Raw genomic sequence first — 18944 nt, forward strand, 5'->3', positions numbered from 1 at the left:
TCCTAAATTATCAGCACAAAACAGCACAAGTCAAATAATATCTGCCATATAAGCCGATACAGCAAGACTGATTAATAATCAGAATATGCAGACTGCACTGCGTCCTGAGTTATCATGTAATCTAATATGGATTTTATAGTTTTTGTATTGTTTAATACAAACTTTCTCTAACTCTGCAGATCCAGTGGCTGCAGCAAAATAATCCTTCAATGAGAATCCCAGTTTACCAGTTTAAATCTGGCTCCATGATCTTTGTTCCTGCCACTGGAGTTGAAAACTATTTTAAAGGGGATGTAAAGGCAAAAAATAAAATCCAATACAAATCACTACACAGTCGCCGACTGCTCTACAGGTAAACAAACAAAGCTGCTTGAGTTCTGCATGGCTGGGAAGTAAGGGGGTTGCCCCCTGCTGTTCAAAATTATGACAGTTTCCCTGCAGAGCCGCTAGGGAAATTTCCTATCCACAGCAGTCAGAGAAAGTAAAATGAATGGGGGAATTTCACTGCATACAGTCAGGTTTCTTATAAATATGGTAGACATTTTTTTATAAAAGTATACTGTAGATAGGTTTCTTTTTCATTAAATAAAGCAAAAATTGGATTTAATTGTTTTGCCTTTACTTTCCCTTTAACAGAGTCCTCATTGCCCATTTCTGCATTGATCTACTGGCATGTTTCTGTTTAATAGTGTGTTAATGTGTTAATTGGCAATTTCTGCAATGATTTTACTGTTTGGGGTTATTGTAGTGCTCACAGGACATTTCTGCAATTATCTTACTGACATATCTGGAGTCCATTTCTGCAGTGATTAAGGTATTTGAGGAAGTGTAGTCACAAAGTGGGCATGACCAAATAAATCTGTGGCATTTCAATTTTTTTTCTTTTTCTGTGTTTTTTTTGTAAGTGTTTTATGGTATACGACTGCTAGCCAACATGTGCTTCATTGATTGTCTGCAGGGGGGGACCCCAAACTCTAGATATGCCACTGCTTCCTGCCCCCATATAGAAGCCACAAGTATAGTCTTTTATGCCATCTGGCATTTGGCTTACACTATTGTTCACATACATTTTTTTTTTCATCTTATCTTTATTCAAATTCTTTTACATTAAAAATTTCTAAACACATTTCCCCCTAATATTGAAAATAAATTATTCTAGCCCTTCAAGCTTGTAATAGCTCTAAAGTTAGCTTAGCTCAGCTAGGATGGTTTTAGGCACAGTTTGCTGACAGTATTCTCTGTTGCCATGTCAGTGTAAATGTGACTTCCTAGATCCTTTCATGTGACAATTCCGCATTTATGGGTTTTAATCAAAGGAGCAATCTGTGCGGCTCTGTGTTAATTCATCTTACTGTTGTCCTTGAAATAATGTCCATTCTACAAAAAGCTAAAAATGGTCTTTATCAGGAAGCTCTTTGCAAGCTAATCATCTATATCACTGTAACAGATGTGATTAGACCTCTTAATATTGCATTTCAGGTCTATTTGTCAGAGGCGAAAAATCCTATTTTTAAACCGTTTCAGCAAAAGAACGAAGACTCTAACAAGTCAGCTCAAGGCTCACATGACTTCCTTGTACATAATTTGACGTGTGTATGGGCGTGTATTTATACAAATATATACTGTATATATGCACAAACACGTACGTCTCCCCTTTGGCACAGCTGGAAATGCCACTTGAAAGACTATTAAGTACAAACAGCTGCCATTGCTCGGAGGTCTGCTGTGATGCCGGAGTGAAATGTTATGATCTTCTTTGCTTGCTATGATGTGGAACTGAGAAGAATGTATATGAATAGTGTTTAGCAACATGGTTTTCTATTATGATAGATGTTAGTTGCCATAAATAATAAAAGAAGCACAAAGTGCTGCTACTGTGTTAACATGAGAGATAATTTAAGCAAGTCATATACAGTATCACTGGATGCCACGTCTGTATAAATAAGCAGCAGGTTAAACAGAGGCATTGTGCCAGTCATACTGCATCTAGGATGGGATCAACTGGTAAGATCAAGCAAGTACAGGTGTCTGTAAAGCCACACAGAACTATGGAAAGGTCCATTTAAAGTACAAGAATAAAAATGCCCCCCCCCCCCCATTCTTGCCCTGCCTCAAGTTTAAGAAGTTAAGTTAATCATCTGGAATTTAGCAAAACTTAAAATTTAAACTGTGACCTTATATGTGACACTAGTTTAATTGTACTCTCTTCATTCAAGTGTCACATAATTAATCTTAAACAGACACAGTCATTTTGTCACAGCTTCATTTTCTTTATACTCTATATAAGCCCATCATTTAGAAAAATAAGGTCTGAGTTTGACCTAAAACACACACAACAGAATAAAAGAACCTTTTAGCATAGGTATATATTTTGTTAAAATAGTACTAGAAAGTCTTGATAAATGTGGCACATAAAAACAGACACCAAAAGGTAATCATTTACAGATAAATAGTATACATAAATATGCTGTAGTTCGCTTTGGTGCAAATCATTCTTACCTCCCAGTCTGAGTCCCCATCGCAACAATAGGAGCATGAACTGGAGAAAAAAGAAGCTCTTGCAAATGTTCCCCATTAGAATTGTTTGGATGACTTTCACTCATATCGGCTTCAAGATGAGTAATACTGCTTGCATATGGAAGCTCCTGCAACAGAACATCGGCAATACTTCAATAAAAGAACAAAATAGTATTTAACCTAAAAGTGTAAAGTAACTTGCAGCCTATTTTGCAATGCTGGCACAACAAGCATATACACACACACATCCAAAAATGAAGGTGCACACGGGGAGCCTTTGAAAAATGTATTAAGAATCCATATCTTTATTTAAATATATTAAAAACAGGGGGTCCTGTATATTTAAATAAAGATATGGATTCTTAATTAATTTTCAAAGGCTCCCCATGTGCACATTCATTTTTGGATGTTTGCATGAAGTTACAGTAGGTAGCACCGGGTTCACTGCATATGTGGTTAAAGGTGTGCTGAACATATTGGGACTATATATATCTATCTATATATATATATATATATATATATATATATATATATATATATATATATATATATATATATATATATATATATATATATATATATCTATCTATCTATATATATATATATATATATACATATACATACACACACATATATAAATTCAAACGCCACGTGTCACTGGAGGCAAACTCTGCCAGTACATATACTGTATATGAGGCTTTAATTAATGCCATTTAGGGAGGAACTCCACGATGCCCCGTTGCCGACATGTCGCCATGCGACTAAACGCATGCGACATGTCGGATGTTGTGAAGATAACAGGAGAAGGAGAAATCGCAGGAAAGAACTACATTTATCCGACTGTCGGATGAAAACCCAGCATCATCATAAACATGGTAAAGACATTAGATATGTTCCATAGCTAGACTCACTTTCTGGACAAATTTCCAGTGATTGGAACAAATATGTTATCAAAATAAAAGGCATATAAATGGTAGATGTGACATTATTTCAAAAGGAAAACTCAACTTCTGGTATGGTATGCTAGTGTTTCCCTTTTAAAACACCTATCAAACACCTATTTTCCTTTTAAAACACAATTATCATTTATATGCCTTTTATTTTGATAGAATTGTTCCAATCACTGGCCCAAAGGCATCTGAAAAACTGTTGGATTTTTCCATTTCAGAAGTACCATCATCCATGAAACATCCATGCATAAGCTTTCACACTCAAACCTAAAATACTTTTATTAAAGCTCAAGTTAAAATCTTCCTAATGAATAACTATTCCCTAAATTATTCGTGTGGCTTAACATGTCAAAATCTATCCCTTTCAAGGTATTATCACCTTCAAAGTGTTCTGAAAGAATTTCAAGTTAATATTCTTAAAATCCAGTTTGCTCACCTTCCTGCAGAATGTAAATCATAAAGGGAAAAAAGAAAGTAAAGCTGGAGATTTTAGATATGGCATTATCAGTTTAATGTCTGCTTTTTTGTATATTATAGGGATGCCTGTGGTGTTCTTTCCAGCAGAATCTGTTTTGAGATGGAGAGCTTTTTGGTTAATGTGTGCTTGCAAAGTATAATACCAACATTATTTACAGCATGTGGAGGAAGAAGCTAATCCAACCCTTGCATATAGCTCAGCAATGACTAACACAACATAACTACAATCACTGGAATCCCAAACTGCTCAGTTGCACATTTGTCATTAAGCTTCATACAGCTTTCTCATTGGCTAGTCAGTATGAATGTTTAATCCAGAAATATTATACACTAGAGTCCTGCAATGGGTCAGATACCTGCGGAATACCTGTAAAGTGACCTGGATTTAGCCGGATTATACTATTTCCCCACCATGCAGGTGGTACCCTTAAACTGCAGTGGTGCGGGCTTCAGGCGGCCATCCAAGGGGGGAAACATAGTTATATGCATTACAATGTAAAAATTTATGGACGTGATGTCACTACCGGTTTGTGTGACATGACTTCTGGTTGGTCCAGCAAACAATGTGGGAGCGTTTGGCGTGGGTCTAAAAAAACATACCGCAAAGTTCTCTATTGTACATTGAATATGCAAAAATATGTAGGGGTCAAGGTAATACATTTTATATGAGAAATAGGCTTTTAGGGCAACAAACATACTGTAATTATACCTTCAATGGCCAGCTGTTTACAATTTACAATTAGGTTGTTAGGACTGTTTAGCATTTTGGTTTTCCTTTAGCGCCTTGACTTTAATAGGACAAGGGAAACATATTTGTGCTCCACAAAACACAAGAGATATCCCTTTCTACTGTAAAATGTGAACTTACTATAACAATACATTACTTATAACAATAGGTACACTTTAAAACAGTTTAAATAAAAGCTGAAGGCTGAAGAGTGGGTTCCCCCGTGACAAAGACTTAGTTATTCAGATGTGAGAGAATATATTTTGAATTGCTGGCATTGTGTGCAAGCAATTAAGACAGCTGCACTTAAAATGTCCTAACTGGTCACAAGGAAACATAGATTTAGCTTGTTTGGGTAGTGATGCTTGCTTGTCACAAAGTATCCCAGAAATGAGCCTGGAGGATTACACCTTGTACATGGATGTGCAAGAAAAGAAGCTGCTCACCTAGGACTTTGAACATACTCAGACAATTAATCATGTTTGAACGTGGGGCTATTCGACAAGGCCCCCATGGTTCTACCTTCATGTACAGTCAGTGGTTCTCCAGGAACCTCTGTTAAACTTCACCACCAAAATAAAGCTAAGAACACATGTTTTAAGAGTTTTACTCACTTACGTAAATTTAATATTTTGTATTGCATAGCATTATTTGCAGGTAGCCTTTTTGTTTTGGAAAGTAGTAAGTGTTTTATAGGCCATAGTGTGCTGGTGTTTATTCCTTTCCTGCAGTCCTGAGCCTAAAAGTGCACTTGGCAATACAGTCATGCATGATCAAGATTGTATCCCATATTTGCAGATCATTTTTAAAAAAAATGGTAGTTAGTGGGGACACATAGCCAGCATGTACACTTTTTAAATAATCTGATAAGTACAGAGGTATATCTGATCATTCAACGCTTTGTCAAGCAATATTAATTTCCAACCCTAAATAGATAGGCTGGGACCCCACATACCTGATTATAGTGCTTCAATTGAATATCTCAGTCAAGAGCTTCTACACATATTTCCCTTCCCTGTTAAATATTTTCCCCACTGCTTATGCTATTGTTTCTGTTTTTTGTATTTTTTACCTGAACACACTGATGTGAAATGCAGCTGTTTTAATCAATTGTGGCTTTCAAATGCAATGTTATACCCCTCCGCAATATATAACCATCTAATTACAATATGTCATTTTGTTAACAAAATCATTTAAACTGAAAAATAAAGACTATACAAAAAATATATATATTATGGGGAAGATTTATTAAAGGTTCATTTTCTAGGGTATTTTTCAGTCAAAACTCTAATTTTCAGGTTAAAAAAAAAACTGGAAAAATGAGGTTTTTTTAAAAAACTTTAATTTTGACTCCAAAAATATACCATGTATACCTGTTAAGGTCATGTAGACCACCAGTTAAACCACCAATTTTTTTTTGGTGGTTTAACAATCTAAAACGCAATAAATACGAGGTTTTTTTTTTCACGAAAACTTGATCAATTCAAGTTTTCGGATTGTTAACCCTGGATTCACTGATTCCAGTTTTTTACATTCAAGTTTTTTTCTTAAATTAGAAACCATTCCAGTTGTAAGTTCATTCGAGGTTTAAAAAAGCTCACAACCCCCTAAAATTTGACCTTTGATAAATAAGCCTCTTAATTTTAAGTGATTTTCTTAAAAGCACGGCTCTAACTTGCTACTTGTATTGGAAAACATTTGCCAGTAGATGGTAGGACTGCACTCTTCTGTAGATACAGAACATGGTGGCACTGGCCTCTCTGCAGGTCAAAGTTAAAGCAAATGCATTCCAATCCCAATGCACACTGTATCTGTAGTGCCCAGTCCAACTTCTGTTCAACCAGAAGAGAAAGTGCAGAAGAAATGTGGGTGAATGCGTATGAGGCAAAAGCAAAATGGTGCTGAAGAATGAAGGGAAAAAGGTAGCACAGCAGATTGGTAGAGAAGCAAAAAGGGGAAGAGGATAAAAGAGATAGAGGAGGGACAATAAAGTAAGGAAAGAAGGGAACACACGATGGGGCTCATTTATCAACACTGGGCAAATTTGCCCATGGGCAGTTACCTATAGCAACCAATCTGTGATTAGCTTTTTTAAACCAGCTGCAAGTAGAACAATGAATGCAGCAATCTGATTGGTTGCCATGGGTTACTGCCCATGGGCAAATTTGCCCAGTGTTGATAAATGAGCCCCATGTCATATAGAAAATGAGAACACAAAATAAAGTAAAAGATAAGAAGGGGAAGACTATGATGATTGTACCAGCACAGGCAGGATGATGAGATCTTTGAGCTGAGGCCAAACTTCTAATACATAAGCTCCAAAAATACCAATTATGTTTTCCATTGCTCTTGATGTTAGGACCAGGCCCTATTGGTCCTGATGGTACAAAAAGCAACCTCTGGTTCCTGACAACTGTAGTCCAGCATTGACTATTTCGCTCAATTCTGTCTTCTGTTGGAATGGATAAGCCATGTAGACTTGCGTCTAAAGCTGCCCCTTGCACTTGCAAATTTTAGCGCGAAGTACAATATCAACCTGTTCAAATGAAATTATTTTTTTGGGACTACAAGTTGGCAGTGGCTCCAAAGTTTCCACAGTGGCCTGCATCAATAGACACAGTATGTTTGTATCTAAAGAATCAGCCGGCAATGTTTGAGGCAAAACGGTAAAAACAACGACATCTCAACACTTAGGGGCACATTTACTTAGCTCGAGTGAAGGATTCGAATATAAAAAACTTTGAATTTCAAAGTATTTTTTTGGGTACTTCGACCATCGAATAGGCTACTACAACCTTCGACTTCAATTCGAACGATTAGACTATTCGATAGTCTCTTTAAAAAAAACTTCGACTACATACTTCGGTAGTATAAAGCTACCAAGGTACAATGTTAGCCTATGGGGACCTTCCCCATCACTTTGCTAATCTTTTTTTGAGCGAAGAAAAATCGTTCGATCGATCGATTAAAATCCTTTGAATCGTTCGATTCGAAGGATTTTATCGTTCGAACAAACGATTTTTACTTCGATCGATCGAAGTATTTGCGCTAAATCCTTCTAATTCGATATTCGAATTTGAAGGATTTAACTTTGAGGGTCGAATTCGAGGGTTAATTAACCCTCGATATTCGACCCTTGATAAATGTGCCCCCTAATTTCAGGGCAATTGTGTCAAGTGCATTTCCACCTTAGGCAATTAAGGGTAAAAATGACAGCGACTTGCACCAAAAATTGCACTTTGCAAATGGCACTTGTGCTTGTAAAAAAAAAACATCTTTCCAAGGTAAGACTACAGCACTAATAGATATATGCATAAAGTTTATGTTTCTCTGTATGCATGACTACAAGAGACAATGGGAGCTTTAATGAAAAAGCCTGACACCTACTATGCTGTCTTATTACCAAATTCACTTTATGGACTATGACAAATACATAGCAAGTATGTTTATGTTTTTGGTTTTTTTTAAATGAGAAAACAAGGTTTAGTCAATTATTCATGTTGGAAAACTAATCTACGAACGCACGCGGCATTAAAAATTGGTTAGCTTTTAAATTGCTAATTGCTTTCTGGGGAGACATCTTATTAGAATTAACTAACTAATTTAGCTAACTAAATGTTAAACTATAATAAGTGCGTCATGTGAAGTTAACCACACACAATTATGGGGTGCGACTGCACTTTTCTTTTGTACGACTTCATTCAAAATATAAATAAATACACAGGGAAGTTTAGGATAAACGTACATACAAAATTACTTTTACCTTAGATACTGCAATGTAACAATATATTTTAGAAAGTGCAGGTAACCAACACAAAATACGTAGTGATACGTATCATCATCAAAACGCATCAGTTAATAGTGCTACTCCAGCAGACTTCTGCACTGAAATCCATTTCTCAAAAGAGCAAACAGATTTTTTTATATTCAATTTTGAAATCTGACATGGGGCTAGACATGTTGTCAATTTCCCAGCTGCCCTTGGTCATGTGACTTGTGCCTGAATGTGTCTCAGTGGGACATGGGTTTTTACTATTGAGTGGTGTTCTTAGATCTACCAGGCAGCTGTTATCTTGTGTTAGGGAGCTGCTATCTGGTTACCTTCCCATTGTTCTTTTGTTTGGCTGCTGGGGGGGGAAGGGATGGGGGGGGTGATATCACTTCAACTTACAGTACAGCAGTAAAGAGTGATTGAAGTTTATCAGCGCACAAGTCACATGACTTGGGGCAGCTGGGAAATTGACAATATGTCTAGCCCCATGTCAGATTTCAAAATTGAATATAAAAAAATCTGTTTGCTATTTTGAGAAATGGATTTCAGTGCATAATTCTGCTGGGGCAGCACTATTAACTGATTCATTTTGAAAAAAAATAATTTTCCCATGACAGTATCCCTTTAAAATTTACAATGTCATCATACGATATTTTTTCAGTGTTGTGCCAATTTTCAGTAGTGCAGTAACCCATGCAACCATTCCCAATGTTTCTTCCTGCAGCCATCTAAATAAAGCACACTGGTTGCTAGGAGTTATTGCCTAGATGCAAATCTGACCAGAGTTAGTAAATGACCCTGACACTGCAGCTTCTATGAGGTTAGTCTGCTGCATAAGATGGAAGAGGGCTTATTACGGGAAGATAAGAGCAGCCAGTGACTGTGTAACCTTTGAGCGAAAACGCCATTGTTATTTTACATCCATAGTATGCACTGATCCCAGACTTCACACTGAACACTGCCAGATGCCAGTCATTCTCACTGTTCATTTACGTAAAAAAGAATAAAATGCAGAGACAGAATAGCAATGGTTTACATGAGCTCAGACTATTGGCTTCAAGCCAGTACTTTCTCAGGGCGGTGACCCCTAATTCTTGATTGTGGCAGCCGAGTTTGTGAATCGTTAAAACCAAAGGTTACATAGGGTGGTTAAGGACACTGGCAGTCAGCTATATGATTTCTTATATTCCAGCCTCTGTTTACATGTTTGATAAGACAGAGAGCATAAGCTATTTTCAGAAGTCACAGCACAATCATCTTCAACATTCCATCCTTTCTGGTCTGTTAAATACTATGTCAAGGCAAAGAAAATCTCATTTTCCCAAAATGTCAGTGTTTTTGCAGGCAACTTATGCTATTGTAGTTGGGCCTTAGAAAAGAAAAGGTAAAATCTAAGTTGTATATCCTGGCTAATATTTGCTTTGATTTTCTCAAGAAAATCTTCTTTAGGGCAATAGCACAGTTGCCTGAAGTTTCCTTGCAAGGCAGCCTTGACATGACTGTGGACCGACAGGAACGCCATTGGAAAGTTAGTGCACAAAAAGGATAGGTTTTTGAGCGGAAGTATACATTTTTGTGCACTGACAAGCCAAATGCAGTCAAGTTTCTAGATAAATAGATTTCAGTAGCAGGCTCTTCCTACGGAGCATAAGTTACAAATATCAGTGTTTCACCTTGTGTTTATATTAAATAAAATGTTTTACAGTCTACTACAAACAACTTATAAAGGGGTGTGAACAGGGAATAAAGTCCTGTAATTCAAATAACCCCGGGAAAAATAGCTTTTTTAATGAGCAGGTAAAACTCCCATATTTTGCTAAAACAAAATACCTAAAACCTGGCAAGCTTTTATTTTTTTTAGGATTTAGGCAGCAAGCCTGAGAAATTTAACCAGATTAAAAAAAAAAACACCAACATCTTTTGCACCCTTTGAAATATCTGATAAAGGCCATCTACAGGCCACTACTGTCAGACAGGAAAATGTAATTTCTACTCACGAAGTGGAAAAGTTTGAGAAATGTTTACCAGTTTTAGAACATTTATTATTGCAAACTATATTGATGATTTAACAATAGGGATAGAACTAAGAATGCACCGAATCCAGGAGTCTGCCTTTTTCAGCAGGATTCGGCTGAATCGAATCCAAATCCTAATTTGCAAATTAGGGGTGGGGAGGGAAATTGCGTGACTTTTTGTCAGAAAACAAGGAAGTAAAAAATGTTTTCCCCTTCGGATTCGGTATTCAGCCGAATCTTTCGTGAAGGATTCGAGGGTTCGGCCGAATCCAAAAAAGTGGATTCGGTGCATCCCTAGATAGAACGACATTCACATGGAGGCGACTGAGCAGGGGTGCTTCGCCAATGAGGCGAGTTGAGGCTGTCGCCTCAGCGGCAGCACCCCACTAGGTACCAGGGGGCGGCAAAAATGCTGCTCCTGGTACTTTAAGAGCGAATTTCCAGGGGGGGGGCAGCAACAGCAGGCGGCGGAGGGGCTAGAATCGCCCCTGTGACTGAGTATACACAATTATCCATGAATTACTCAGTAAGTGATTGATTTTGATATCATATATTTCCCTGGCTCAGTACCCTATAATGTTCCCTGGACTTGACAATTGATTAAAGTTTCTTCCATAAATCAGAACTATGATATTGCATAAAACAGTGCAACAGTCTACAATTTTGTGGCAAGACATGTATAGCTTATTTTACATTAATGAGTCAACCCTTTTTTGTTGTGGCATTTTAAAAGAGGTTTGTGCCATGTCAGGTTGTAATAATATATACCGTATTATATAACAACTCTAACATTTTAGTTGAAATGGTAGCATTAAAGGGGTGGTTCACCTTTAAGTTAACCTTTTGTATGTTACAGAATGGTCAATTCTAAGCAACTTTTCAATTGGATTTCAGTTTTTCTTTTTTACAATTTTTTTTTCTTAGTATATGAATTATTTGCCTTCTTCTTCCGACTCTTTCCAGGTTTCACATGGGGGTCACTGACCCCATCTGAAAAAAATGCTCTGTAAGGCTCAAGTGTATTATTAATGCTACATTTTATTACTTGTCTTTCTGTTCAGGCCTTTCCTATTCATTTTCCAGTCTTTTATTCATATCCATGAATGTTTGCTAGGGTAATGTGGGCCCTAGCAACCAGATGGCTGAAACTGCAAACCAGAGAGCTGCTGAATAAACAGCTAAATAACTCAAAAACCACAAATAATAAAAAATGAAAACCAAATGCAAATTGTCTCAGAATATCACCCTCTACACCATACTAAAAGTTAATTTAAATGTGAACAACCCCTTTAATATAGCTCCCTGTCCTACTAGATTCATAAATATGTAATGCTCACAAGTTCTATTTAAAAACTTGTTTTAGATTTTTATAAAATCCCATTTCCTGTGCTGGGAATGTGTTCTTATACAAATATACAATTCCATTAAGTTAAATGAAAAGCATGCCACTCTCATTGATTTATGTGAGTTATCTATAATTAAACCAAATGCTTTTGAGTAACCTCACATGATCCTTAGAAAAGGCTTCTCCTGCCATCCTAAATGAGGTTAAACTAAAGAATTTCTTCCTAGTGAGCTACATATTTTTTCTCTAATCCAACTCAGCATCACATATATAAAATAAACTGTGATTAAACATGATAAACTAATTATAATGGATTTATTTTTATTATTGTCTTTAAAAGTAAACAGTGCAAATTTTTTTTAAAAAATTCTCAATTTTTATCACCTGATCTCACCAGTGAGAATTCTAAATTCAGTTTCTCACTTGTATTTATGTATCCTGTGTCAAAATTCTTCTCAAATTGTGAAAGCTTTCCACAGATTTCTATGGAAATGCAACTCAAATATGCTCCAGAAACTTTGAAGTGACAGATATATTTAGATTTATTTAGATTTGTAATTCAAACCAACGGTGATGTTCCCATTTGTGTAAAAGGATTTCAGAACTTTTGAACTCCAAAAAGGTTTCAGAGAGAAAATGCTGGTAAAATAAGAATATTTGATGAACTTTAAATTTCTTAAGCTACAGAAGAATCTTTCTTTTTGTTAATTCAAGTTCACAACCGTTGATAAATCAGCCCCAAAGTGTTAAAAACATTCTATGCCCATATATCAAAGAGAAAAAGTGAAGGTCAAGAGGCTGAAAGCTTTGTTCTTATTATTCAGTATACTCTGGAGAGGCATAAATGTATCACCTGCTAGCATTTTAATATAAAGAAGGTTACTAAGAACTTCCATCGGAAATAGAAAAAAAAGTCTTCTTAATTTGTTAATATGAGTTTTCATATGCTAAGCACCTCTGCTGAAGTCACTTCTGTCTGGTAATAAAAATAATGCATGTAAAAAGAAAATGGAAAGGACAGAATAATTTAAATGATTCTGTATATAATTTAGAGCGTTACCAAAAGTAGGTCATACATTAAGTATCTGAGGCAGCCATCCAATATTATCTCCCTATGTAAATCAGCTTAATTCACCTGGGAGCAGGTTGCATCGCTTATCTTCAAAAACTGTCAAAAGTCCCTTAGGAAAGACACTGGCCGTCTACTCTGCCAAAGTCATGTCCCCGATTTCTGTCCTTAAAGAGGTACCACCTTCGCATATATTTTTCTTTTAATTAAAACCTATTTTATATGCAAGTTTAAGCAGTGCTATATAGTTTTCCATTACATAAGAAACACAGTTTTCAAAGAATGCATATTTTAAAAGCAGATTGTTCTGTTTTTTTCTTTTTTAGCTCACTTTTCTGCCTCACTCTGCTGCTGCAGCAATGTTGGAAATGAAAGGAACGTGTAAACTAGGTGCAGGGTCCATGGTTTTCAGGACTCAGAGCATGAAATGCATGGAGGAATTGCTTCAATAAGTGAGAAGAGTCAGGTACATCTCTTAAGGCAGAAAAAAACAACTACAAAGGCAATATTACACAGAATGATTTAAGGCATTATGCCAACCTTGTTTTTTTTAGAAGCCCAAGCATGGGTATCAGACTCTCTGTTGTCCTCTTAGAGAACTGCTTTAAAGGAAAACCATACCCCCCAACAATGTAGGTCTCTATAAAAAGATATTGCATAAAACAGCTCATATGTTAAACCCTGCTTCATGTAAATAAACCATTTTCATAATAATATACTTTTCTAGTAGCATGTGCCATTGGGTAATCATAAATAGAAAATTGTCATTTTAAAAAAATAAGGGCCGCCCCCTGGGATCTTACGATTCACTGTGCACACAAACATACCAAACAAACTATACTTCTTAGGTCACATGAGCCAATTAACAGACAGAGTTCTGTCTTTTGCTTCAACACTTCTTCCTGTTACAGTTAGAGTTGTAATATTTCTGGTCAGGTGATCTCTGAGGCAGCACACAGACCATCATGAAATGGGGGTTCAAGGCAAGATATGTAAAAGGGCAAGATTTACTTAAATATATATTCCAGTTTGGTAAGATTCTTTAATATGCCACTTAATATAGAAACACCCCTTCAAAGAACTTAGAAAAAACACCTAAGAGTGTAACATGTGACATTATTCTAATGTTTTATCGTCAAAGAAATCTCATATTAAAAAAATACCAGTCATCTCTTTATCTGCAAAGGATGTTCCAACCTGAAACACCAAACTGTAATATAGGGAAGCACTTCTTTAAAGAATAGAAGGTAAATTCATGGAATAACCTTAAGGCAGATTTGGTGGGGGTGCTTTTCTATGTGTAAACAAATCTTAAGTCATTCTATAAATGTGCCCTAATGTTTTTGACAGGCGATTTTGCCAATTTTGGCATTCACTTACAGCATGAGAAAGCTGGTAGGCCATCGGTGAAGGAAGGAGTTGACTCGGGATGTACTGCATTGCTGTTTTAGAAGAATGGCTTATTGCTGGATAACGAGGAGATGTCGTCAGCTGGGATATCGACAACTAAATAGCGAAAAACAAGAAAAAGACAAGAAAATGTACTATTTAAAGTGTCAGAATGTTCAATTCCTGTAAATTACGGTTTTCTTAACATTCCCTAGCATTTAAATATATTTTAAAATTTGGGCAAATAAAACCCAACTATGTAGTATATGTTTACTTGTCAATTTTACTGTAAAAGTTTTCTATACCAGTTTCTTGAGAGTATTAAATTATAAGTAGAATACAGTATGCCACTCTCCCACCTGTGTTGCAGAAGTGAGCAAGGACTCTTTTAAATGGGTTGCTCACCTTTGAGTTAATTTTTTGCATGAAGTAAAGACACAACTTGCCATTGGTTTTACTTTTTTGTGGTTTTTAATTTATTTAGCTTTTTATGCAGCAGCTCTCCAGTTTGCAATTTCAGCAAATTGGTCGCTAGGGTCTAAATTACTCAACCATACATTGATTTAGATAAGAGACTAGAATTTAAACAGGAGAGGGCCTGAAAAGAAAGATATGTACAGTAATAACAAGTAGCCATAACAATACATTTGAAGCCTTATAGAGCATTTGTTTTTAGATGGGGTCAATGACCCCAGGTGAAAGCTGGAAAGAGTCAGAAGAAAAAGACAAATAATTGAAAGACTATAAAAAAAAAAAAATAAACAATGAAGACCAATTGCTTGGAATTGGCCATTCTGTACCAAACAAAGTTAACTTAAAGGTGAACCCTCCCTTTAATCTTGTGCTCACTAGAGAATTCTAGATTGTATGTTTGTTTAAAAAAAAATATTCTCCCTTCCACTATGTTTATAAAGTTCATAGGGGAAATTTCAAAAAATTCGCAAAGTGCAAAACTTTACAATAAAAATTTGCATTTGGCAATGTAATATTCTTCATTAGGCTTAATTGCGCATTGCAAACCTTTTTAATATATGCTTTTTAATATATTGTCGCAAAAAAATTGGTTTGCAATTGCGAACTTTTATTATATTCACTGCACACTATTGCAAAGTTTAACATTCGCAATCTCTATCCTACTGTCACATGAGGGGCAAAGGCAAAAATTCTTCACTTTGCGAACATGTATTCGCATTACGAAAGAATTGCAAACGTTTTTTTCCGTTAGCGACCAATATTATTTTCCCCCTATAGAGTATAATGTTTTTAAAGTTTGCCTTTACCTTTAATTTAGTAAACTCGTGCATAAATATTCATACCACAATCACTGCCTTGGTCAGGCAACTACACAAACAATTTGTCATTCATGTAAGTGGACCCTATTTCTTGTTAATTCACAGCAAATACCAAATTGAACCAGCAGAAGACCTTGCTATGATATAAAACTCTAACATCATACTTACTGCAGGTCCAACTTGAGACTCTAAAGGAGAGAAAGTTGTCTCTGGCACCAGCTTTGCTATGGAACAAAGAAATCGTAAATGTTAAGACAATGAATTTGTCTATGTATTAACAATTAGAGAAAACTTTGCAAGTACACAAGAGAATATACTATGACTTTATAAACTCTGCATAAGACGACTTTGCAAAATAACACATGCTATGTTATGTGAGTCCTGTAAAGTGCCAGAGAAAACATACATACTATTACTGAAAGGCAACTACTCCTACATTACTTTGAGAAAGTAAATTTTACACTTAATTATTTTCCACCTTTATTGAACATCTAAAACATCCAAAGTTGTCATGGAGACAATAGTGAAATTATGATATTGATGATATTTTCTTAACTCATTCCCTGCCCATTATGGGGATGTTCTTGAATCTTGGTGCTTGGAATCTTGTCTCCTCTCTCCTGATTAGTATAACAGTTTTAGATTCTTACCATTCCTTGGTCAAGTCCTTTGTATTTGATCTACAGGTTTTTGACCTTGATCTGGTCTTGTTTGTGGCTTTGTCTCGTGATTTTGTCTTTTGTAGTTTATTTGTTTCTAACCTGGTCCATATCCTGGTGCACATTTCATACTTCCCTTATACTTCATAGCTCCCTTATTTGTCCTAATGGAAGCCTCTGGTTTCTGGTGCAGTAACAGCTGGCAGCACCCAACTAGCTGAAGGCCTGGCCCAAAGCCAATGTTGGCTTTTATAGGCAAATGCACGTGTCTGGACCAGAATCCAGTTACCAACCCCCCACATCTGGGTTTTGGGATTGCCTTTTGTAACACCTCTTTATACCAGAGGGGGGGAGAGGACACCTCTAAAGCTTGGTCAAAACTGGATCATGGCAATAAGTACCCCTTTAAAGCAACAACTTAAAGTCTAATAAAAAATAATCAAGGTTCTAGAATCCCCATGTAAACGTCTAGAACCAAACTAAATTAGAATACTTATACAAAGAGGGCTTCAAAAAAATGTATTTTAAGAAATAAAAACAAAAATATGGCAGCTGACAAGAACTGGAATGCAAACCTAGGTTATCCATGTGAGACAAATCTATGCTTAGTATATTTGTAGAAAAGATAGGTTTAGAAATGTAAAATGTAAGTTAGCAAATTTCAGAATTTGTGTTTAAACTTATTGCCAGAGTTGAAGGGCACCAAAATAGATTATAGATTTATATATCACGGACTTGGTACTTTTTACTTTATGAATTCACTCCATGAATTCAGAACAGCAAACAAACATAGAATCAATGCTCCTTCTCTGTTAAAGGTGATGTAAAGGCAATATTAATAATTGCTAAACACATTCTTTATGCCATATAGAACAATTTTGCCATACAGTATATACTGATTGAAATGTATTCTACCTGTTTGTAGAACAAATCCCCCAGCTGATCTGCTGAGCTATTGCCTACATAATTTTTCAGCCATTCAAATGCTAGCTAATTTTCAGTCAGTATTTTTTATTTTTTTTTAAATAAAAAAGTGTATTTAGTGAAGCATGTATAGCCATCATAACGTTTCGGTCCCAATTGGGACCTTTCTCAAGGTCAACATGAGAAAGGTTCCAATCAAAATTTTTGCAAGTGGCATATAGAATGTTTAGCAATTACAGTTACCTAGAATGCTCGGGACCAGGGGTTTTCTGGATAAGGGATCTTTCCATAATTTGGATCATCATCCAAAAAATAATTAAATGAATTAAACTTGATATGATTATTTTCCCTCTAGTAAGGATAATTTAAATCTTAATTGGGATCAAGTTCAAGGTACTGTTGTATTATTACAGAGAAAAGCAAATAACAAAAAATTATAATTATTTTAATGATAATGGAGTCTATGGGAGAAGGCCTTCATGTAATTTGGAGCTTTCTGGATAATGGAACTTATACCTGTATTAATTTTGCCTTCACATCCCCTTTAAACAAAAGATTGACAAATATAGTTTGGGAAGTTTATTCTAGTAAAAGGCATGCTTAAAGGGGACCCTCACCTTTACAGACAGACATTTTCTAAGCAACTTTTCTGCTGAACTTCATTATTTATTTTATATATTTATCCTATGCTTCCTACACTCTTTTGGTGATCTCTCATTCACCGCTACGGTAACTCCTTCAAATAAGAAAATACTTATTATACTTAGCTTTTGTTCCTCACTTACTAGAGGTGATAAAACATAATCAAACAAAGTGCTTATTTTCTATGTAGGGCAAAGGAACCATCTCTGTCAAATGGCCAAAAAAAATCTGCTTGAATAGTTTCCCTTTAATAGTGTACAGATTAGCTCCTTTTCCTTTTATGATATTAAGTTATTCTTGTATTCTGTGAACTCTGGGCTTTATAAAAATGAAATCCCCCGACAGCAGTTTAAAGATGAGCATTGATTACACAGAAAATAATAATGAAACTGCTATTGAAAGGATTTGTCTATTTTAACTTGTCTGTAAATAGCATGTGTATTTCTTCAACTAAATAGCAAAGAATGACTGAGCATTTCAATGTGCTATGGAAAAAAAATGACATTTCATGCCTCAGTTTTGTGCTCTCTGAGTGCCTTTTATCATGCATCCTTTTTGTAGAGTTTGTCAGCTGCAAACTTACTTTAATTTATAGCCTTCTCTACAGTCAGTGATAGGTCAATGTTACAAGCTATTTCATTTTCTTGTTCTTTGATGTTCAATGAAACCAACCTGATTATTCTGTCTCAAGGTCGTCGTGGGTTTAAATGGCATTGATTCACGGCATATTTTGCCATTAACAGTTATTTTACATTATTCTTCCCTCTTTAGAAGTTTTCTACTACTATAATTGAGAAGGGATGAATTCTTCATTATCTTATTTAACAGCTTTTTCCTGACTTGATATCCAGTAATATTGCTGTAAGACATGGCCCCAGTTGACTTTTTTATTTTACTATCAAAATGAGAACAAATCGAGTTCTTGGTAAAAGACAAACAAAAGAAAAGTCAAAGCCAAAATATGCAGGTACAGGTAGTTTCTCCAATGTTGGGTCCAGACAATACATGACCAATGTACACGCAAAAAAAGTTTACATTTTAAATTTTAACCTAACCTAGGAGTGTCACCTACAGTATGAATAACCCTTATTAAAGGTAAATCATACATCTGACATGTTTGCCTTCAGCCAGTACTTTCCGTTCTCCAAGTGTCAACATATAAGACT

General features: G+C 35.7%; 1 protein-coding gene across 5 annotated transcripts in view; it reads right to left on the reverse strand.

Moving 5' to 3' along the window:
• nphp4.2.L (nephronophthisis 4, gene 2 L homeolog) overlaps positions 1-18944 on the reverse strand; it is a 144853-nt gene that overhangs the window by 56785 nt on the left and 69124 nt on the right. For all 5 annotated transcript variants that reach the window (XM_018226111.2, XM_018226112.2, XM_018226110.2 and 2 more), the window contains exons 12-14: positions 15722-15777; positions 14253-14378; positions 2500-2645 (exon numbers count right to left, since the gene is read on the reverse strand). In XM_018226111.2, coding sequence (XP_018081600.1) covers positions 2500-2645; positions 14253-14378; positions 15722-15777 — 328 coding nt within the window. The remainder of the gene's footprint in view (positions 1-2499; positions 2646-14252; positions 14379-15721; positions 15778-18944) is intronic.

The sequence above is a fragment of the Xenopus laevis genome, chromosome 7L (genome assembly GCF_017654675.1).
Source record: "Xenopus laevis strain J_2021 chromosome 7L, Xenopus_laevis_v10.1, whole genome shotgun sequence".
NCBI lineage: Eukaryota > Metazoa > Chordata > Amphibia > Anura > Pipidae > Xenopus > Xenopus laevis.